The 23,859-nt window shown below is 31.5% G+C and overlaps 3 protein-coding genes across 7 annotated transcripts; 1 reads left to right on the forward strand and 2 right to left on the reverse strand.

The window, feature by feature from the left end:
• Positions 1–340: 340 nt before the first annotated feature.
• On the reverse strand, positions 341–2,034 carry LOC130945218 (uncharacterized protein At5g64816-like). Its single transcript, XM_057873944.1, has 2 exons — positions 1,889–2,034; positions 341–1,091 (listed from the first exon to the last, which is right to left on the reverse strand). The coding sequence occupies exon 2, from the start codon at positions 1,087–1,089 to the stop codon at positions 712–714; it is 378 nt and encodes a 125-aa protein (XP_057729927.1). The 5' UTR covers positions 1,090–1,091; positions 1,889–2,034; the 3' UTR covers positions 341–711.
• Positions 2,035–7,052: 5,018 nt separating this feature from the next.
• On the forward strand, positions 7,053–13,262 carry LOC130945072 (nuclear transcription factor Y subunit A-1-like). Of its 3 annotated transcripts, none has more exons than XM_057873734.1 (8): positions 7,178–7,310; positions 7,638–7,727; positions 7,908–8,192; positions 9,413–9,528; positions 9,766–9,837; positions 10,727–10,891; positions 11,862–12,270; positions 12,781–13,262. In XM_057873734.1, the coding sequence occupies exons 3-7, from the start codon at positions 7,925–7,927 to the stop codon at positions 12,219–12,221; spliced, it is 981 nt and encodes a 326-aa protein (XP_057729717.1). In that variant the 5' UTR covers positions 7,178–7,310; positions 7,638–7,727; positions 7,908–7,924; the 3' UTR covers positions 12,222–12,270; positions 12,781–13,262. The 3 variants fall into 3 exon arrangements, with proteins under 3 accessions (XP_057729716.1, XP_057729717.1, XP_057729718.1); XM_057873735.1 differs by having other exon boundaries at positions 7,180–7,310; positions 7,629–7,727; XM_057873733.1 differs by lacking the exon at positions 7,638–7,727 and having other exon boundaries at positions 7,053–7,310.
• A 2,349-nt stretch (positions 13,263–15,611) lies between these two features.
• On the reverse strand, positions 15,612–19,033 carry LOC130946587 (TATA-box-binding protein). 3 transcript variants are annotated; one of them, XR_009072312.1, is made up of 11 exons: positions 18,746–19,033; positions 18,175–18,256; positions 17,914–18,001; positions 17,603–17,674; positions 17,282–17,332; positions 17,120–17,164; positions 16,936–17,028; positions 16,352–16,453; positions 16,182–16,255; positions 16,033–16,091; positions 15,612–15,813 (listed from the first exon to the last, which is right to left on the reverse strand). XR_009072312.1 is itself a non-coding variant. In XM_057875380.1 (10 exons), coding segments are annotated over exons 2-10 (603 nt in total). In that variant the 5' UTR covers positions 18,252–18,256; positions 18,746–19,033; the 3' UTR covers positions 15,612–15,812. The 3 variants fall into 3 exon arrangements, 2 of the variants coding, with proteins under 2 accessions (XP_057731363.1, XP_057731365.1); XM_057875380.1 differs by lacking the exon at positions 16,033–16,091; XM_057875382.1 differs by lacking the exons at positions 16,033–16,091; positions 18,746–19,033 and adding an exon at positions 18,493–18,735.
• Positions 19,034–23,859: the final 4,826 nt, after the last annotated feature.

The following is a 23,859-nucleotide window of genomic DNA, read 5'->3' on the forward strand; positions in this document are numbered from 1 at the left end:
AATGCTCTGCTTGGACAGTTTGTATTTTTAGACAGAAGTTAAGTATATTTTGTGTCTCTTAAGTTTACAATTTTTTTAAAAAAAAACTCTTAACGTTTAATTTCAATTAATATTATCCCTAACATGTTTAATTTGTGTCAAAGCTATCTCTAGATATTTTGATTTGTATCCCTAATATTTTAGATGTAATTAACGTGTGAAGATAATTTTGACACAAATAAAAAATGTCAGAGACAATTAAATCTAATTAAACATTATGAGTATTTTTTAAGAAAATTATAAACGTCAGAGACATAAAGCATGTTTTATACTTAAGATAGAAATGAAAATTGAGCAATAGTATGGCAATGTTTCCACACTTCATGCACCGAAGTCTAAAGTTCGGGCAGCAATCACACCCATTCCCATTGTGGCAACATTACATTTTCCGTTGAGCATTACGCATTGCCGTCCTCACTTTGCTTTGTTGCCAATCATAACATAATGCTAAAACATTGAACGTGTGTGAATGCCACCATAAATTACAGATAGAGCAGCAAAAGAAACAAGCATTTGATCATAAATGAACTATGATCTAGTTGACTAATTTCCCATTTGCATTTCCATAGGATTGCCCAAGAAAACTGGGATTATAGAGTTAAAATGATGAAACAAAAACATGCAAATGTATACACAAACTTTTTCTTTGCACTAAATCTGACAATCCATCAGTTAGGAAGATTGAGATGAGAGTTTCAGGCATTCACTCTGGCACCTCCTAAGGCATATGTCATTCCAATTAGGTACCTGATGCTGGTTAACACAAACAGTGCGAGCGCAAGCGTCAGCGCACGCATCAAGGTCAGATACACCACAGACAGTGACACAAGTATCAGGAATGGGGTCCTTTGAGAATGAGCCAACCTTCTTCAACATCCTCTTCGATGTGCATACCCTTTCGCAGACAAAGATTTCATCGGAGCTCCTTTCTCTTCCCCTTGTGCTCTTCAGCCTCTGCTCCTCTGCATTCCTCTTCTTCACCCTAAAAGCTTGTCCTGCAACAACCAAAGGGATTGCAGCACCCAAAAGGGACCACCAGAATTCCCCCATCTCTAAATATACAATGTCAGCTACCTTGCTTCTAATTATAAAATTTCTAGTTCAACTCGTTCATCAGGATTATCCAACAAAATAACGAAACAACAAGAACAACAAGTCAACAACAACAACAAAGCCTCATCCTACTAGGTGGGATTGGTTACATGGATCAAGCACGTCATTGAGTCCTATCATCTATCATGTCTAGAGTGATATTGTTTAAGCGTAGAGCGAACTAAATCAATTGAATAAAATAATCCCAAAATCAAAATCTTTAGACCGAACTAAATTCCTCAAATTTATCAAACAAAGACAAGTACACCAAAGATTTATATAGAGCATATGTCACTGTTCCATCTATCCAAGTAGACTCATAATAATTTCTTTTATTACTAATAAAAAGAATGAATTATTACATTTTCCTTGTCTAGAATACGTAAAAACATCGTAATTATAACAGTGAGAATGAAAGTTGAAAAAAATGAAAATGCAAAATCAAGTGAAGCATTTTAACAAACAGATAACGTGCATTCTGGGGGGAGAGAACGAGGTAGTGCATATGCATTTGCATTCTCCACATAGATGCTTCAATTGTGCAGGAGTAAGTAATAACAATGCAAATATAATAATCAAAACAAGTTGCAACAAAGGAATTAAAAGAAGAATAAGCAAACAGAAGTTGAAGAGAATATTATTATGTAAAACAGAACTAAACGCAAGAAATGGGGAATTTAAAAATAAAGAAAGAGAGGAAGTAGAATGAATGAGTGAGTGTGTAAGAGAAGAAAGGAAGAAAGGAAGGAAGGATTACCGGCGGTTGTGGGAGAGAGCGGAATTGAACCGTCGGCGAAGGCCAATCAGTAAAACGGTAAACAACTAAAACCCAGCTTTCTTTTCTTTTGGACTTCTGATTTTGGGGAAGGATGAAGAGTTTAGAGTTTTGACTTTTGAATAGTAATTTTTATTTAAATTTTTAATCTGAGTAAGACATATAAAACAGATCAAGTTTTGTTCGGATAAATTACTCTCTAACAAAAATTTGTAATAAATAAGTTTCAAGTTTTATAAAATATAAAATAAAATAAAAAATTTAATTTTGATGCACCGTGGGTATAAAATAATTTTACACATACATCTAATTATGTAATATCACATAATAAAAATATTTTTTTATAGGTAAATGATATTCTACTCTATCTAAAATAACATGTAAGTTATCATTTCTGATATGTCACATTTTAATTGGATGTTTATTTTAACCTGAGTTACCTTCTCCACTCTTTCGTCCTCGTTGCGCCTCCCAAGCATCACCGTCTTATTGGTATTTCGTTTCCTCTTCTCAAATCATTCTTCTAGAAAAGGTATTCAACCGTTTACTCTTCCCCACTCCTTCGTCGTCGTCATTATACCTCTCAAGCATCACCATTTCATTGGGTGTCTTATTTTCTCTTCCAAAATCATTCTTCTAGAAAAGGGTCTCCCAAACATCACCGTCTCATTGGGTGTTTCGTTTTCTTTTCCCAAATCGTTCTTTTAGAAAAGCTACTCAAACTTTCTCTAATTGCGTTTACTCCTCTCAATTGTACTCCTTTTTCGTCATCGTTACGCCTTCCAAACATCACCGTCTCATTGGTGTATTATTTTCTCTTCCCAAATCATTATTCCAGAAAAGGTACTCTAACTCTCTCTAATTCGTTTACTCCTCCCTACTCCTTTGTCATCGTCGTTGTGCGTCCTAAATCTTAAATATCATTGTCTTATTTGGTGTTTCATTTTCTTCTTTTGTCAAGTCGTTACCGTTTTCCAATGATATTATTAACTCTCATGAGGTTAAAATAATTTAAGTTAAAATAAACACCCAATTAGAATATGACACATTATAGAGGATAACTTACATGTTACTTTAGATAGGGTATGATAACATTCACCTTTTTTATATTGACCGCGTAAATGGTCATAAAAAATGGATGTAATTGCACGCCTAGTCGCCTACGTCAAATGCTTTACATTATTAGTGCATCAAAATTAAACTATAAAATTAATATTTAATGAAATAAAAAAATAAGAGAAAGTCTAGGGATCAGCACTTTTATTGAAATTCGGCCAACACTTAACTATCAAAACAAAATGAGTAATCCTACACCATTAGATGTCATCTCATACTTTTAAAAATATTGATGATGGCTAATTGATGATTACATATTACAAATTTTGCTGGCTACTAGCTAGGGGTGGCAAGCGGGAAGCCCGTCCCGCCCTGCCCCGCCTAATGAGGCGGTCTTAGAATTTCACCCTGCCCCGCCTAATTGTGGGCTGGTGGGCTAAACCCGTCAAAGCTCTTTTTTTTTTACTATTAACTACTAAATAATATATATAATTTCATAACCATATTAATAAATTTATAATTTCTAAAGGTATAAAAAATTATATTTTATATTCATAAACATTAAAGTCTTTGTAATTATAAATATCTAATGAACATAATTATAAACTAAGTTTTCATTCAAAACATAAGTATAAATATTATCTCTAAAGCAAAATAAACATAATTACATAATTATAAATATTGTCTCCAAAATAACATAAACATAATCCAAACCACTCAATTTTTATCTTCATACTCTTGTAAGTTAGGTTGGGGGAAGTTAGGTTTTGCCCAAAAAATTGTAAAAATACTCCCTCACTAAAAAAATACTAAACCCGACAGGAAAGCTCGCCCCATCCTGCTAAAACCCGCGATTTAAGGTGCGAATTAAGCGTATTTTTACTATTTAGCGGTACCAATTTTTCAGCCTGACTCACTTTTTTAGCGGGTTATGCCGGCCGACCCGATAGGTTTAGGCCCGTTTACCACCCTTATTCCTAGCACTCCTCAAAATATAAATTAGTTTCACATCTAAACATTTATCTCAATTTTTTCAAGTATTGTTTTTTTTTTCAAAAATAATTCTTTTGGAGATGCTCCTCCATTCAAACCAAACCAAGTCATGTGAGGTATAGACTATAGAGTTTAGTAATATCAATCATGTGTTATTACACAGATAATCCATTTTCAATATGATAATCGGCATTTTTAAGAGTGCCTTTGGAGGGATATAAAAAACAAAAATAGAGATAAAATCATAAGTAATATGTTTGATTGGACAAATATACACTAAGATACATATAGAAAACAAAAAGTTAAATTACTTTTTTTATTTTTATAATTTTATTAAAAATTAGGTTTTTATGCCCGTTTTAAATATCTAATTGTATCATGCTATTTAAAAAATTTAACTTGACAGAATCTACTCAAACATATTTTAGTGGTGTGAGATGAATGTAAATATTTTTATAAAATTTAGGATAAAGTATTGTTTTGGTTCAACATTCGAAGTAAATTTTATTTTGGTTTTTAACGTTTTAATCGTCCTATTTTTATTCCAAAACGTTTAAAATAATATCAATATTATTTTTCCAACAAATTTTTTACTAACAATTAACTAAATTGATGTACTAGTAATAATATTTTTGTTAAAGTGCTCAACCTATTCTCCTACTTTTATTTTCTCAATAAGTCTAAACTTTATTTTCTTACTCCTTTCTTCCTTTCTTTTTTATATTATTAATTCTCCAAGAAATGTTTGAGGAGAAAAAAGAAAAAAGTAGAAGAATAGAATTTAGACTTTTGAGAGAGTAAAAATGAAAGAAGAGGTTGAACAAATGTAGTTTTAATAAAAATATTATTAACAGCACATTAATTTTGTTAAATGTTGGTGAACAATTTAATAGTGAAATAATATTATACTATTTTAAATTTTTGGGATAAAAATAAAAAGATTAAAGATTAAAATAATATTTATTCTAAATTTTGGGATCAAAATAATACTTTATCTTAATATTTATTATTAAAAAGATCTAAGTTCAAATTTAAAATTAGTATAAGAATTTAAAATTTAATTAAAAATTAAAAAATATAAAGATTAATAGAATAATTTAATTAAAAAGTATAACAAGATAAAAACATACAAAATAATTATTGTGCCAGGATAATAATAAACTATTTTGCAAGAATAAAATACATTAGAAAAATATATTTTTGTTTTGTTTAATATTAAAATTGGCAAAACAATTAACTCCGGTGAAAAAAAAAAACAGAAAGTAAAAAAGAAACATAGACAAAACAGATTTGTCCTTTAGTAAATTATCCGAATAAAGACAACAACAACAAAAAAAAATACCCTAAAAGAAAAGGTTGTCGACTTATTTTTTTAGTAATGGAAGTTACTGTTTTGTTATCCTTAGTTACAAGGTTGCGAGAATCGGACCGGTCAATGAATCGGTGAGATTACTGGTTCAATGGTTCAATGGTTCGACCGGAGTTCAACTGGGGTTCAACCGGTTTAATTAAATATTAAATAAAATTATTAAAAAACTTAAAAATAATTTTAAATATATTAATTTAATAAAAAACCGTTAAAAAACCGTAAAAAACTGACCGGTTCGACCGGTTTACCAGTTAACCGGCCAGTTCAACCGATTTTTTACCAGTTTTTTACTGGTTGGTTTTTGAGCTTACCCGGATCGGTTAACTGATCGGTTCTCGGTTTTTCCGGTTGAACCGGCCGGTCCAGTCCGGTTTTCAGAACCATGCTTAGTTATGAGAAAGTTGGGTGTTTTAATTTAATATGGTGGTGATTTTTTTTTAATTGTAAAAATCAAATTAGAGACTCAGATTTGGGTGAATTAAAATTTTAAATGAAATTTGAGGATTAGATTTTTAGATTGATGAGTTTGAATTTGAGATTGCAGAAAGGTCCAATTTTTAGGTGGTTGATTTTTTTTTATCATTAAACAAAATTGTGGGTCAAATTTATAAAATTTAAGAAATAGACTCTCCGATTTCTTGGAATATAACCTTCACAGCTGAGTGAAAGTGTAAAACACACTAACTTCTAATAACTACGCAAAACACAACCATCTCTCTAATATAAAATTAAAAAGTATACTAGTCCTACTAGTAAGCAGTTCACATTAATCAAAATAAGAGTAGTACTTTAAATTGGTTTTAATAATATTTGTTTTGAATAAAATTAAATAGTTACTAATATTTTAGAATATAAGATAAATTAATCTCTAATAAAATTTTAAAAGTATATTAATCATATAATTTTCTAATTTTTAAATAATTTAATCTCTCAACCATGTTATTTTTTTAAGAGTGAAGTATTAAATTGGTCTTCTATTTTTGGGCGTAATTCTGTTTTAGTTTTTAAGGTTTAAAATATCCTATTTGAATCTAAAAAAGTTTCATTTAGCATCAATTTAGTTCCTGTGAGATCAAACTTAAATAATTAAGGGAATGTCCTACATTACGTACAAGAACAAAATCGATAATTTGGAGAACAAATACAAGCTCTAAAGGCACAAAATCAACCGTTGATGTACCAATATATTTATTTATTATTTTTTTATAATATAAATAAAATATTTTCTATAGAACTAAAGAGAATGATAAATAAATGTATTGATACATCAACGGTTGATTTTATGTCTCTGGAGCTTGTATTTGTTTTTCAGATTATCGATTTTGTTCTGGTACTATTGTTATGTAGGTCATTCCGTTAATTATTTAACTTTGATCTTACTGTGGCACTAAATTAATACTAAATAAAATTTTTTTGAATTCAAATAGAACACTTTAAACCTTAAGGATCAAATTTATTTTTTTTTCAAAATACTAAGAACAAATTGCCAAGAAAAAATATTAAATGATAATTTATTTTCTACTATTCTAAAAAGTGAATTACCCAAATATACCCAAACATGCTTCATTTATAATTTCGTATATTCTACATTGAATAAGGTGACACAGGGATGAAGCTTGATCCACTTTTCAGCAGAGTTTTTGTTAGAAAAAAAGATATCAATTCTTCTTGCATTGCACTCAAGTAAAAGTAATTAGGTCATTCTGGCTTCATTCTTTATTTTCTTCCAAATTGGAGACATCAGAGATCAGACATTGACATAGACCTTTGCGTGAAGTAGAAATAAAATATACTTCTTATTACATTAAGTTAATTAATTAATTAAAATTCATTATTCATATAGGTTAATTCTCATTCTCATTCTCATCATTGCATCATGCTCCATTGTGAGTGAGAGACAGAGAGAGAGAGAGAGAGAAAGGGTCTTCTTATCTCAATCTCAATGTAATTCAGTTCTGAAGAGTGAAAAGCATAGCTCCTACCATAGTAAGTTCTTTACCAAAACAACAAGAAGAAATTGTCTTCTATGCTTCAAACTCATGAGAACCTTATCTTTGAATCTTATTTGACTAGAGAGTTCAAAAGCGCATTCTACTGTTCTGTGTTTTCTTCTTTTCCTTTTTTGTTTTAATCTTTGTCTATTGCTTCTGAGAAATCGGAATTTTTCTGTTTAGTGGTTAATGTTTGGTTGGGAAGAAAACATGTGAATATTAGTTTGATTTTTTGAGGTTTCTAGTGTAGTAACGGAAATTAAAAATGAAAATATAAAAAGGGAAATCTTTACTTTGTTCTCATTCTATGTAGAAATTTCAGGGTAGCAATAAATAAATCCGATTCCAGGTCAAGAACAAAGAGGGTAGGTTGATCACGATCAAGTTTCTTTGGGGTTTATCTGAGTAGAGGGTAGGTCTTCATATTCGTTTCCTTTTCAACTTCATAGATGCAACGTTTAATTCAGTTTAATGGAGTTAACAGACTGAGATTTATTTGTTTCTTTGTGTGTTTTGGGAATTTAAGTTTGTTTTTGTATATATATGATTTTAGAATGTTTAATTTGTTGTTGTATATTTGTTTTGGTTCCAGGGAATACTTGACTTAAGATGCCAGGAAAACCCGAATCAGACGAGTGGCGGGCGAAGCGAAGCCAGCAGATTCAGTTTCAAGCTTCCATTTATGCTCAGCCCTGGTGGCGCGGCGGAGCTGGTGAGAATTCCCCAAAATCATCATCAGTAGATCAGCAGTTGAATGGTTCATCAGCCATGAATGGTGGCACAATCACAACACAATCAGAGACTAATGAAGTTGTTGGTTTCAATAAACAGATGCAGTCTTTGATTTCTCAATCACTACCTGGAATTGATAACTCAGGTGTCTGTATTTTGGCATAATGCATAGATGTTCTGGTTTTGAGTAAGTATAACACTTTCCCAAATCGTATCCGTCCCGGATTTGGCTTCTCTAAAGTGAGTTTATTGGTAAAGTGGGAAATCCAAGAGGATAACTAACATTTCATCATTTGGTGAGTCCTATACATGATGAAAGCTATTGATTTAACATTGGTTATTCATTAACAGTTAACCCTTTACTTTATCACTTTACGAACATCAACATGCTTACTTTAGAGGAGCCATATTCGTCCCTTTTCTGTCCCATTAATCGCTGCTCACAGAGAGAGTGTGTGTGTGTATTAAGATCAAATGACAACGATGTCAATTTAAGTATATGTTACACTGTTGAATAGCTTTTTGCTTGTGTAATTGTTTTAAAAAGTTCAACTGTTGGATTAGAAACTTTTATCTTATAGATCTATATCTAGAAAATTTCATGTGAATTCATAATCATTTGCTATACTTTTTATATCCTTAAAAATCAACATAATATATATGTTCAGAATATAATAAACCAATAGTTCTTCAGTTGCATGCTTATTGATATCCGATTTTTTGAAATTTGGTATAAATGATCTTTATATATTGTGATTTAATGGTTAAATTGTTAAAATATACTTCCTATTAAGTTATTGCCTATCTTCCACGTGGCAAGAGGTGATTAGTGAGAGAGGAGAATTATTGTTTTGGTAGACTGAGTTGAAATAACTTCAGGTCAGTTGCAATTTTGCTACTGCAGTTTCTCCAACCAATTGAACGTTCTCACCTTTAATAGGACTCTTTGTCATCAATGAGTTCCATGCCCTTTAAATTAGGGTTTAATTGTCACAAATATAAGAAACTTATCTACTATATGTAACCTTTTTGAAAGGGAGGAATTTGTATCTCAAATGATGGTTTTTGGTTAGTTAATTGTCTTTTTGTCTTGGTTTTGGTCAAAAGAAAAAAACGGTTATCATTTGATCTATGTAGCCAGCTCCACTTATTGGGATAAGAATTTTGATTAGTTAACTGTCTTTTATTTTCATTTTTTACAAAAAATAATAATAAATAAAGTGCAATTGAACCTAAATAGAATATAGGTAGGGAATTGCATGAGGTGCATAGTAGAATTTACTAGGAACTGAATTGTGCTTTTGCATAGACACTGGAATGTTATATGAATATGATATTTATAAATATTTTGATTGTTGTTCTCAGGTGGAGATGTTACCAAAGAGCACCAGAACATCAAACATGCTTTTTCCTCAACCCCATTTACCATGGGAAAACACCTTGGTCCGAATTCCGAGAATGAAAGCATTAGTCATTCAATTGTAAGACCTTTGGAACTAAATTTTTCAGTCATATGCAACTATGGCATGATCCTTTGTTTACTGAGTTTATAGTGCATAAATCTAGTCCATATTCTGTTAATCTTCTTTTTCTTTGTTTCTCCATTTTCTTATTTTTCGGTTTACAGAATCTGGAACCATGTGTTTGTATAGTATACACATTTATTATGTTGGTTTAAAAGTAAAACAAACATAATAGGAGTTCTGAGTATGATGCAGGTTTTAACTTCGCAAGCTTATTTTGATGCACATTATGGTGGAGGCTTGACACCCTATGGGCAACAAACTATGGTATACTATCTAGGATTTTCCGTACAGTGTTTACGAAAATGGTTATCACTCAAACACTCCTCTCTCTCTGTCTCTCTCAGATATTCTTTGCATAAATAGCAGACCATAATTAGGCATAGTTACCAAAATTGCTACATAACAATAATTATGCGCTACATAACAATAATTATGCAAACAAGAAGACATGTCTTATCACTTGTTCACTTAGAATTAATGCATTTCAGCAATGCTAAAACTGTAACAATAAGCATTGAATGCCTTTTTGTTCTATTCCATTCTGTAAGCTGGACTCTTCACGTCCTTTAGGCGGTAATCGCTGCAAATGTGTTACCTTTCAGGATGGTTTTCCTTTTCTCTAATGGATTTCTGTGCTAAGTTATATTCAATATTCTTATTCAATCAATTTAGTGAAATGTTACTTTAGGCTCCGTTTGGTTAATGTCTATGTCTATCAGAGACATGGACACGGTGGTACGTGTACACCGTTTGTTTGCTGAGACATAAAATTTTAAAAGACACGGTTACACACAGATGCACATAAAAGACATGTATTTAGTGTATCTCTTTCAAGCTGTGACACTAAGACACAACCCATGAGACGCAGATTTTTCCAATTCTATCCCTAATTATTTTTTAAAATTCCAACCATTGTCCTTTATCTTTAACACTTGAGTTGTTTTAGTTTGGGGATAAAATGGACTTTTGAATTAAATACATGTGTCTTGTATATTATCACCAAACACGTTATAAAATTTGTGTATCTTTGTGTTCATGTATATTTGTGTCTTTGTGTCTTTGTGTCTATGTCTCTATTTTTTTAAGACAACAACCAAACACTGCCTTATTGATGATTTATTTCTAGTCCTAACAGCTGTTGCCATGATTCTAGATAAACCCTCAGCTGTATGGGATGAACCATGCTAGAATGCTTTTGCCACTTGAAATGGAAGAGGAGCCGGTTTATGTCAATGCAAAGCAGTATCATGGTATTCTGAGAAGAAGACAGTCACGTGCTAAGGCCGAGCTCGAAAAGAAAGTGATTAAAGTTAGAAAGGTACATTTGATATCCAAATTGTTCAAAAAGTAGCATCTTGAAATGAATGATTCTATTGCTACGAGAATGGGGAGCTTGTAGAAATTCATAACAATCAGAGTCCTGAGCAGTATGTCTTTAGATTTTAGAACACTTTAGGAGTTTTGAATATCAGAAGAACATAAAAGTTCTGTTACTCTTGATATGAGAGTTGAGTTTATGTATTAAGGAAAAGTCACCTAAACATCAGTTTATCTTTAAATATGCTTCTCCGTTCCACGACGATTAGTAAGTGGAATGATTCTGCATAAGCATATCTGGTATCAACTAGTCTATGATGATAACATTTGGATCATACTACTTCTGTTACTTGTTTTCGGATAAAATCTGAATCCGTCCTTTAAATTACTTTTTTGGGTGGGCAACTTATCCATTTTAAGATTACCTTCACAAAGCATAAGTGTGACCTAAACAGTTTGGACTTTGGACACATAGGATTTGAAATTGCTGATATAGGAGGTCCTTTATGATAAGTCAGTTAGATGGAAATTTTCAATTTTTTTACTTCAAATTATATACTGTGAGAGTCTAGAAGGGGATCCTTGGAGCAATAGGTGAGTTGTCTCCGTGTGATCTCAAGGTCATGGGTTCAAGCCGTGGAAATAGCCACTGATATAATTATCGGGTTAGGCCGTGTACATTACACCCTTTGGGTGCGGCCTTTTCCCGGACCCTGCGTTAACACCGGATGCTTTTATACTGTGTGAGTCTAGCATTGTGTTTTTCTCTGTACATGATCATGGTCATTTAGTGCGGTAAAGATCACAAATGACCATGATGCTTATTGAGGCTTCATCATTCCTCACACTAGTAGGTGTTTGAGTGAATGTTTTGCATAACTTTAGATCTTTCATTTGTGTCCAATAATAAGTGATAGTTATTACTGATGGTTGTAACTTGTAACTTGTTTCACTAATTTCTTTTCTTTCAGCCATATCTTCATGAGTCGCGTCACCTTCATGCTATGAGAAGGGCAAGGGGTAATGGTGGTCGCTTTCTTAATACAAAGAAGCTTGAAGGCAACAACAACAACAGTATAAACCCCTCAATGGAATCCGGAAGCTCCCTTTCCACGGCTACTTTACATTCCAACAATGATCACTATGTTGTGTCGCAGTCCATGGTTCACGACATGGAGAAAATGCAGAATTTCACCATTGGTTTCCATGGTAGCAATGGTCTGTCCTCAATGTACCATTCACAGTTTAATGGAAGAAATGAGGGACATTGCTTTGGTGGAGAAAGGCAAGGCATGCTTATGCATGGAGCCCCAAATGGGGCTATTGAATGACATCTCCCCCCAAGTTGGTGGTTCCCTCCAGCACATGGCGACTCTAAAGGTAACCTGAAAACACTTTACAACCTTGTCTATTTGTTCTAAAGATTATTGTGGGTAAAAGTATTCTAACATAGTAGTATTTGATACATATACATGGATAGCAGACATGGTTTTAATCCGAAATCAAAAGCATGTCAACAACCTTATCATCGAGTTTTATTTTGATGCACTGATAGTGTTTTACACCGTCGTTCGATCACATCATTCTTTCAAATGACTATTCATGCAGTCAATGTAAAGGTAGTTATTTTTGTTGATGTGCTGTTACACGATTGAATGCACATGTAAAACTGTTTTACACTAACAGTGCATAAAAATTAAATTCTTTGTCATTTTGAATATAGAAAGTTTTTAGTAATGGAAACAAATATAAGACATACCCATGATAAGAAGTTTTACAAATCTACTTGTAAATAACTTTATACTTTGAAACTTTCCTTTACATGATTAAGAGTGTTGTGTGTTTGTCCATTATTGCTTTAAATCTTATATAAGGCTAATATTGTTGCAGATGAAGTTGGTGAGCTTTGTCTCATCCAACTTTGGAGGATACCACCGTTACAAGAGAGTTTCATCTCAGGCAACTCATTCTTGGCTCAGTTAAATGGTGAGATCAATAAGGAAGGTTCATGGTTCAATCCATGCCTTCTTTGGTCTCCCTTTATCTCAATTTCCCTTCACTTTTGTAAAATGGATGAAGGAAAGAAGACAAATAACTTTGATTTCTGAACTATTTGTGACTTGGATGTGGACATATAATATTTAAATATGGGAGATATTTGAAACTGGATTTGAATGTTCATAGAACCGTACATTAACATCATTTTGCGTGAAAATGTCATAATGTTGTGTTTCTTGACATGCATCTCCCTTAATTGGTGAGTATTTAGTGGCTATACTTTCATATTTATGTGCTTTTGTATTTTTTAACATTGATAGTAATGATTGATGAATATTATTAAGTAATAAAAGTATACATACTATTTTTTTCAAGTCATTATGTCTACAATAATAGAGTTGTGCTGAGTTAATTTATTTCAAATCATATTTTTTTCAAGTCATTATGTATACAATAAAAGATTTTTTTACCGTGACTAAGTTAGTGTGTGCGAGTGTATTACTGTATTTGTAATTTTGTATGACCGAAAAAAAAAACCATAATAATTAACCATGTTCTTAACCCAAAACAGGTTTTCTTCTAATGAAATGTTTATAACAGTCACAAAATGTACAGAATCAACAATCAAGTACAAAATAAAAGAATTTTGATAATTTTTTTTTCTTTTGCATAACATACATTACTATGAATTTTTTTTTTTTTTGGTAAGGACATTACTATGAATTTTATATTTCACTTTCTGACTTTAATCCAAAATTTGAAGTCGATACAACTTTTTTGGAGGCCAACAAATCTTCTACCATGTCACTGCCTCAGTGACAAAGAATTTCGACATTTGAAACACAAAAAGTTTAAGACATTGAATATTTTTACATTCACAATTTTTTATTTTTTCTTAACTTCCTCTCTCTCAATTGCTTCTCTCACAAGTTTAAAATACGTGTAACTCTTTTAATTTTTTTTTTCCTTTTCTCTTATCTAGATTTTTTCTTAACCATCTAATTAAATGGTTAATTAAGTCATTTATATATTATATATACATTTAATAAATTATTTGTGACATTATCCTTGTGTCATGAATCTCAACTATTGCTCTAAACATCTAATCTCCAAATCTGAAGAATCTCATCACATTATTCAGAATTGTTTTTTTGTTCATAAGCTTTCATGATCTCATCTATCATCTATGCGTACTATATCCATTTCAGATGGCTTCCCTTAATGTATCAAGATTCTAGGACCATAACTCATTTCTAATTATAATATGACAGAAAGTGTGCACTGTCTCCATTTGTGAATTAAAAGTTTCCTTGAATACATACACTGGAAATTAAAGAAACAATTTGATAGAAGTTGTATGTGATTCATGTACTAAGTACTAACCAAGTTTTCAATCGCAAGGTAGGTTCATTTATTATTTTTTTTTTCGTGCTGTGTTTCTCAATTTAATTTTCATATTCGGTTTTCTTTTATTTGTTTGTTTTTCTATTTATACAAACTCAAATATGTTATTTGAGTAATTTATAAATCTGTTATTACTGAAGGTAAAATTATGTATTGTAATGTTGAGCAAGAAATTAGTTAAATGAAATTTAATTAGAAAAAACTCATTTATACATATTTCTTGAATCTACTTGCCACTCATTGGATTCTTTTCTTTGAATTATTGGGTAACCACCAAAAACACCCCAAATTATTCATACACTAACAAAAATACATCCGAATTTTAGTTTCAACAAAAATACTTTTAAATAATTTTAAAACGCAACAAAAATGCCCAACAATAAATATGTATTTTAGAAAATACTTTAGAAATTAAATTTTGATAAAATTTTTTACAAGTATGATTATAAAAATGAAATATTATTATCCTTAAAATTTGATGACTTTTCGTTAAGTATATATATATTTTGTAATTTTTTTTAACAACCAATAATATTTTTAAAAAATCACAAAAAATATATACTTAGCAAAAATTTCCAAATTTTAAAAATAATAATATATCATTTTTTTAATCATACTTACAAAAAATCACATTAAAATTCAATATCTAATGCATTTTTAAAATGTTAAATTTTTTGCAAGATTATCTAACATTAAATATATATTTATTAAAAAATACATTAAAAATTAAAATTTTATATGATTTTTTACAAATATAATTAAAAAATAAGATATTATTATCCTTAAAATTTGATAATTTTTTGTTTAGTATACTTTATTTTATTAACAACCAATAAGACTTTTAAAAAATTACAAAAAATATATATATACTTAACAAAAAAATTACCAAATTTTCAGAATAATATTATCCCAATTTTTTTCACATCAAAATTCAATCTCTAAAACATTTTCTAAAAATATATATTTCTAGTTAAACATTTTAATTGCGTTTTTAAATTATTTAAAAACAATTTTATCAATAGTAAAATTCAAATATATTTTTATTAGTATTTGAATAATTTAGAAACATTTTTAATGGTTAACCCTTAAAAAAATATGCCTCCACATGGAAGCTATGGCTATGGACACATTACAATATTATAATTGTTACAATGATTTAATTAGGCAAGTTTGTTCTCACATAAATAGTTACGTACGGTCTAAATCAAATGTGTGGTTGCAATTTTACATAAATAAAATTTCCTTTTCTCTTCTAGCTCCTCGATATTTTTTTTTTCTTTTCCACTTCTCTCACACCTCTCTGCCTCTTCAAAATCATGTTTTGTTTTGAAATTTCAATTAGAATAGAACAATGTGCTTCACTTTACTAGAACATTCAAAACAGAGAAACAACTAAAACAAATGGGTCTTAACTAATATCAATCCAGATGTTCCTTTTTTTTTTCTTTTTGTCTTGTTATTTACATTTCCATGGAACATCATTCCTTTAGTGGCACTTTGCTCCTTCCCTTGAAAAAAAATCTGTCACAATTGATCAAATACTTCATTAGGGCCCTCAAAATAAAAAATAAACCAAAAAAGAGATGATATTTGTAAAGTCCAGTACACAAGCTAACATGCACTCCGTCTCTGCCCTTGGATGGGGTGTGGAATCTTCTAAAATGAATAAATACCACCACATCCAAAGGCGAGAGGTTAGAGTGCACACTTAGTGTACAAGGCAAACATGAATAACAAAACCTTTTTTCTGGAAAATTTGCTAGAAAGCAAGAAATGTTAAATTGTAGAGTCCAATATCTCTGCAATTAACCAATATTACAGTTACAATTCAGAGTGTAAACCAATAAATAGCAGTAATTATGTTAAAATGAACAGAACCACATCCATACCATTGTTGGTTTTTCCTGAACTCAGTAAGCACGGGATATATGTTCTCGAATGCTGTGTAAGTCTCATCTCTCACCTAGAATATGGAAAGAAAAACAAATAAATAATCTTGGGAACATGTACATCAAAACCAAAATGAGAAGAACAGACTAAAAATACGAAGGAATATTACCTTGGCACCTGTTAGCACAATTTTCCCAGAGACAAATATAAGCAAGACTATCTTAGGCTGCTTCATACGGTAAATTAGCCCCGGAAACAGCTCTGGTTCGTACTAACATCACAAACAGCAAAGTTGAAGATTTATTCAACATTTTCTTTAACTTGATGACATGGGAATTTATTGGACATGCAACTTGTTTCATGATTACAATACCATTCATTAAGGTTCACTATTTCCACCATGTTACTTATAAAAATATCATACAAAAGAAAGAAATATAGGCTTCTGCAGCGTTCAATGAAACATTGAGCATAGCCAGCCAGCAGCATCATCACATTAATAACTAAACAAAACCACCTTAAGGTTGTTCAATATCAGTTTTGCATATGGAGTTCAATACATGTCAGATCAACACTCTCAATAGTTGGAGAAACTAAAATTTAGACAACATATAGTTCTCTATATATAATATCTCACAGGGTACCTAACTCAATCTCAATATAATTATTTTTAATGTAGAAGTCATGAGATACGCAAACCAACCCAAAATCCATTAAAAAATAATAATGTTAAATAATAAGTTAATAACTTACACTTGAGAAAGCACCATGGGAATATGCAAGACCCTCAAGTCTTATGGGGAACTTGACATCACAAGAGCCAACAATATTCTGAATCTTGAAATCCTGAAGCATGAAATGAGTCAACTACTATTAGATATAACAGTAGAGAGTGAAAATACTTCGTAAACATAACGAGATATAACATAAGTATTACCTTAAACTTGGCCGGGAAACCAAGCTTCTGGATAATTCGAGCATACTGAAGGAAGAAAATGTAAAATTAGACGATGATGCAAATTTTTAGGAATAAAGAGCATCCTAACCCACCACCCGCTCTCTTTCCATATGAAGAAAGAAGGCAAATGGATACTCATACCTTCCTTGCGGCCAATTTAGACTGTTGCTCACTCTTCGCTCCAGTACACACCTAGCCGTACCAATGGAATTTAACATTAGGAATGTAAGCTAAAGCTTAAAAGAGACAAATTCAACTAAAGCGACAAGAATCATCCAATCATGAATAAAATCACAAAGCAAGAGCATTATTGAAATCATGGCAGAATACAATGAATCATAAGATGATCAATTAGCAAAAGTAGTTGCATATAAAAAAATTCACCACCTTTTTATTTGAGGACAGTGATATCCACTACCATCATTTATTAACAGAATACTAGGTTAGTTTTAAGGAACATACCATCTTGCCAGAAGCAAAAATGAGGGCAGTTGTTTTTGGTTCTCTGATCCTCATAATCACAGCAGCGAAACGCTATAAAGGATGATAACACAACTATTAGCACAGTGTACAAGGTTAATTATTGATTTTGGATCAAATATAAACATATGTTTATATGTTTCGAATATAATGTTTATATGTTTCGAAAAGCAAGATACATGGACAAAATGCATGTAGTTCCTAAGCAAACCATAATTATGATAGAGCAAAGTGTTTGTACAGCTTAGACAATATGCATAAGTTAAATTCAACATCAACTAAGTGAAACTTGCCTTGGGATTGTACTCTGCATTACGAGCTTGAAGTGCAATCGTTTTAAGATCCAACTTACAGTCCAAATTGACCGTTGATACAATATTTCTGGGGTACAAATAATTTGGTTATCAGATTATAAAAGCAAAGTGATTACATATTCCAAGATAAACAACAAAGCTTTAACACATAAAGTCAGCTACATAAACTAAACCTCATTGAAGTGTTCTATTGTAAATTATATAGGAAGACAAAATTATGAAGATCAGATAGATACTCACTGAAGGGTAGGCACAATCCCAGAAGGGTGCTTGGTCAGATCCACTGGTTGGCTACCCTCCAATCCTTGGTCAGCCATGTACCCTAATAATTATATAACATTACACTCGGTCAGTACCAAATTTTCATCCTCGTTTTTTTTCTTGCATAAAAGGAACTATTCCAACCAAAATAATTATTAATATTTAATATACACCATCTCCTCCCCCCCCCCCCCCCCCCCCCCCAAAAAAAAAAGGCACCCAGATCTTAAAATCTCCCCAAAATAAAAAAAACTAGGAAAAAGGATGAAAAATCTAATAGCTGAACAAAATTCTTACCACAATACAATATCTTGACCCTTATTCATAACACGAGGAAACATTTTTACCGAAAGAACACCCAGAAAAATGAAAAGGAACTCAGATCCCATATTTCCCCAAAAGAATTGAGGAAAGAAACAGTAAAAAAAGAAAACCTAACAACTATAGACAAATTCCCCAAAATTCTGTGTTCTCCTTTTAATTAAATATAAAATAAAAAGAGGGGTTGTATATATATATGTCGATTGAGACAGAGCAAGCGAGATCGGACCTTTGAGGGCAAAATTAGGTTCGGATTAAGGTTAGGGGTAGACGAGAATCTACAAATCTTGAAAAATTGAAACTTAATTGAGGAGGGGAGTGTAAGAGAGAGTGGAGAAAGCGGGAAGGATTCGAAAGAACGGTTCTTTTATATGAGAAAGAGATGCGATGTTAATATGTTATATAGAGAGAGAGAAGATAGATTTGGGAACAAGATAGAGAAAGTGAAAGAAGGTTTTGTTCGTTGGTTGTGTGTTGCGGAAAGATCTGGAGAGCTGAAAGGGTAACACGGACAATGTAGCCGCTCCAACCTCTTTATTTATAGAGAGGTGTTACTATAAATAACCCTTTCACATTCCTCAAAACAAATAAATAACCCTTCCATCGGTAAAGTATTCACTTTTTAAGTTGCATATGGAAAAAAAAGTGGTGTTGGACTCAAATATGAAAATACAGATACTTTACAATTATATAGTGTAAATAGAATAGAATTTGGACCATGTGAATTACGAATTCTTCATCAGTAAAAAAATTTAAAATAACAAATAATTTGGAGGGTCGGTTTTCTAGCTTTTCGAAATTCATATTTGTCCAACTACAAGTAGGCTCATACGATTTCTTAAGTAAAATTTTAAAATCAAACAACTCGCATGGTTAAAAAGAGTAGTGCTAGGGAGCCAATGGCCTAAACGAATAAACATCTCATGATATAAAAAATTAATTTTAGGTTCACCAAGATTTGAACTCTTGACTTTTCGGATCTAGAATTTTAATACCATGTCTTGAAACCACTCATCCCAAAAGCATAACCTAATAAGACAATGTAACACTAATAATCATATCTCTAATACTTTCTGAACCTTCATTGTACACATTGTACGCTTAGGTCATTGGCTCCATATACTTTCTCTTTTAAAAAACACTAAAAATTACCATATTAAAATATATCACTCATTTTATTTCCATATCAAACTTTTTTAGCCGTAAAGTATTTGTTTGGCAGTATTTTCTAAAAAAAATATTTTTTAAATGATTTTTTTAATAGATTTTTTATAAAAGTAAACATAATTTTATTTTTGAATATTTTATATAAAAATATTTTTTATTTATTAATTATATTTAAATAAAATAAGATAAAAATATTTTTTGTTTATTTATTAAAAATTTGTTAAACACACTAAGAAATAAAAAAGATATTTTTTGTAAAAATTTTTTTTATTAATTTAATAGTTCCCAAATAAGTATTTTATATTTTTTTTAAAAGATTTTTTTCTTTAAAAAAATATTTTTTACATAATAAATAAATAAATAAGTACTTTTATCTTATTTTATCCAAACATAATTGATAGATAAAAAAATCTTTTTATATGAAATATCCAAAAATAAAATTACTTTTATTTTTATAATTTTTTTTAAAATATCATTTAAAAAATATATTTTATGAGAATAACGTCCAGACAAGTCTAAATTGTAACTTTTTAAAAAAGATGTTTTTTATTTTTATAGTACTTTTATTTTTATTACTGAAAATTTTTTAAATACACTAAAAAATTAAAAAAAATCTTTTTTTATTAAAAAAATTTTATCATAATAATGACACCCAAATAAACACAATTACAAAACATATTCCAAAACTTCAAACATTCAAAAATTAATATTTTAAAAACATAACCAAAAACTTTAAACATTCCATTCCAATCCTTCCTAGTCACTGTGCATGATTTAAAAAAAAATAGAGGCACATATATGAGACACAATCATAGATAATTGTATAGAATTCAAAGAAAATCAAAGAAAAAAAACACAGAAATCACAAAATAATTAATAAAAGAAATAACAAGGTGAAAGTAGTGAGAGGAGATGAGGGTGGTGAACGGTAGTGAGAATGAAGAAGAAGAAGAGGGAGGAGAGGGAGAGAATCTAAGAGGAGGAGAGGCACCCAGCAACAACGGTTTTGTCTTTTGCAGTGACCTTGAGATTAAGAGGTAGAAGAAGTGAGAGAGTACGAGGGTGGCGGACGGCAAAGGGTGGCGGAGAGAATGAGAGGGAGGACAGTAGAGAATTTGAGAGAAGGAGAGGGAGTAATGATCGCGAAGAAAAGCATTCGTATTATATTTACCGCATTATTTTGACAAGTACAAAATTTTAATAAAGCCATTAATATATATATAATAAACAAAATTAATTAATTTTAGGTGAAAATTCAGATGTAGATAATTTTATGTGAAATTGATAGTTGAGAATCGTTAAATAATTTTATTAGATTTGACTAAAAAGATTTCCAGTTATTAACGTCATATGAAGTTAATTCACCTGAATTTTCACCTTAATTTTATTATAAAACAATTTGTTACAAGATAAATGCGTCTTCTTCAAAAAAAATTTCTTTACTCCCCACAAATAGGGATCGCAAAAAAGTTCACACACGTGATGGAGAGGTTAACGAAAACTCCCAAAATTTTTACAGAAACGAAGACTCACCCTCACGGATAAATTGAGACGGAGTGGGATTAAAGTATCTGTTTATATTCTGACCCAAAACATAAGTCAAGCCCAATTAGGCTAAAAGGCACAATCCAAAAAAATTGGCTTTCATCGTGTATCCGACCCCACGTAAGAAGTCGGGCTCGACACCAACAAGCAGTCAGCACTTATCCAAGTGAATAACTATTTCTTTAAATATCTCACCCACTTCTAAAAGACAGATCCTAACAATCCTAAGATAAGGGGGGAGACAGATTCGGTATGCTAAACACGTTTGCGCACCGTAAGTGCCAAAAAGTGATTTGGCTGACTGATGAGCACTTTTAATGAGAAACCATTAGATTATTGTATATTTTTTAATCTAACGGTAAAGATCTTTTTGAACCTAGTTTCATATGATTGGCTAGTTAATATTTTATACAATTTTTGTGTAGTGGGATAACTTCATAAATATTAGTTTTATGATGGTTATTGTTGTTAAATTTAAAATATTTTGTGGTATTATATCAAAAAATTAAAAAAATCAAATATTTAAATTAATTCAGTTTGACTTTGGAACCTTAATGCTCAGTTCTCTCAAGCTCCTTGGCGACGCTCATTTGAACAACAGAACCGTCAGCCTCACGCGCGACCTTCCTGTCCCCAGCTCCGGCTCCGGCAAAGCCTTATATTCTCATCTGGTCAGATTCCGCCAATCGAAAAATCATTCTCCGGCCAGCTTCCGAACCTTCTTCTCATTTTCTGTAACCAATCTCAACCCTTCATCAATTGGCGGCGGCCTCGCATTTGTCCTCTCGACGGACGATGATTCCCTCGGCGACGCCGGCGGAAGTCTCGGCCTCGCTGCCGCTGCCACGAAGTTCGTCGCCGTTGAATTTGACACGTTAATGGGCGCTGAGTTCAAGGACATTAACAGTAACCACGTCGGCGTGGACTTAAATAGCATGGTTTCGGCAAAGGTTTTCGACTTGAGATTCATCAATGTCGATCTCAAAAGCGGTGACACGGTGAACGCGTGGATCGAGTTCGATGGATCAACAATGGTTTTAACGGTTTGGGTCTCGTACTTAAATCTGAAACCGAAAGACCTCATTTTGACCATGAATCTTGACGCCAATCGATACTTCAACGATTTTATGTATATAGTGTTTTCTGGTTCTACACAAGGAAGCACCGAGATTCACAGCGTTAAATGGTGGAGCTTTAGCTCTTTCTTTCCGTCGTTGTTGGCGGTGGAGATAATGAAAGAGGCGGTGCGCTTGGGACGGCAAAGGAAGGGGAGGAAGATAACCTGGAAGAGGAGGCGGCTTTTAACAATTAAGTGAAATATATTTGTTTTAAAAAATTAAAAGAAGTTACCCCTATTTTATGTCTAATTGTTAAAAAGACTCCACAAAAACATGCATTTTTATTTTGATATTTTTTGGCTGATTGGTGCGCCAAACAACTTTTTGGCATTTCGGTGCGCAAACTCCTTCCTTGTACTGAATCCGTGCCCGATAAAGAGACATGTATCCACCATCAGAAGTAGAACTACTTCAACGGTGGTTATTGGTTCCTTCCCTATAAATACACTGACAACCTAAACTTAAGTTCTAATACATTTAAAACCTGCTTAACCCCTTGCTAACTTAGGCATCAGAGTGTCTTTGCAGGTACCACCCCCATTCCTCAAAGCATATAACTCGGACGGCGGCTCCTATGCAGTAATAGCTTAGAGACCACCCTCTTTCAACGTTTGGGCCTTTCATTCAAGCTCAATCATCTGGTTTTAGGTAAGCTTCAGAACAGTACCATCTCATGGGGACCTGCGAAATTTCCACGAAATAAAACTTACTTAAATGTCCTTATGTACATAAGTTATATGAATTTAATTTTGATGCACTATTAGTGTAAAATCGTTTTATACGTACATCCAATCACATAATGTCATATTAGCAAAAATAATAATTTTTTACATTGATCGCGTGATGGTCATCTAAGAGAACGGTTGTAATTACACGACTGTATAAAACGTTTTACAATGTCAGTGCATCAAAATTAAACTCAAGTTATATAAGTAACTAACTAATTTATTTTATTTCAATTTATATGTTAAAAATTTTATAAATATATTATTATGTTAAATTATGTTTGATTTTGATATATTTAGTTGAATTATATAAGATTTTATTACGGTTATGTGAATTATTTTTAACAAAAATTTAAAACTTAAATAATCTCTAATTATCCATGATTATCTACAGGTATTCGCCACCCTCGCTAAAAAAATAAACGAGAACCTGTGAGGCCGCGACAAAAATGGAGTGAAGATGAAACGGAAGGCATTTTACTGAACAGAAACAAGAGAACTTCTCCCACTCCATAAAAACCCATTGTCATCCCTACTCACAAAACGAGTTTTCTTGAACCAGTAAAGTGACCTATCCATGTTACGGTAGCAATAACTCAGAATCTCTATGAGAATAAAATTTTGTTGAAGACCTAAATGTCCATCAAAATTTCGTTGCAACTACTTTGGGTTTCATTCAAAAAGGAAGTTATGCAATGTATTGCAGTTTTTATTGTCCCACGGGCCATCTTTGTGAGTTAGAGTTTTAGAAGATATTTTGAACCAAAGAAAAAAATTAAAAAAAATGA

This window comes from Arachis stenosperma, chromosome 8, assembly GCF_014773155.1.
Source record: "Arachis stenosperma cultivar V10309 chromosome 8, arast.V10309.gnm1.PFL2, whole genome shotgun sequence".
NCBI lineage: Eukaryota > Viridiplantae > Streptophyta > Magnoliopsida > Fabales > Fabaceae > Arachis > Arachis stenosperma.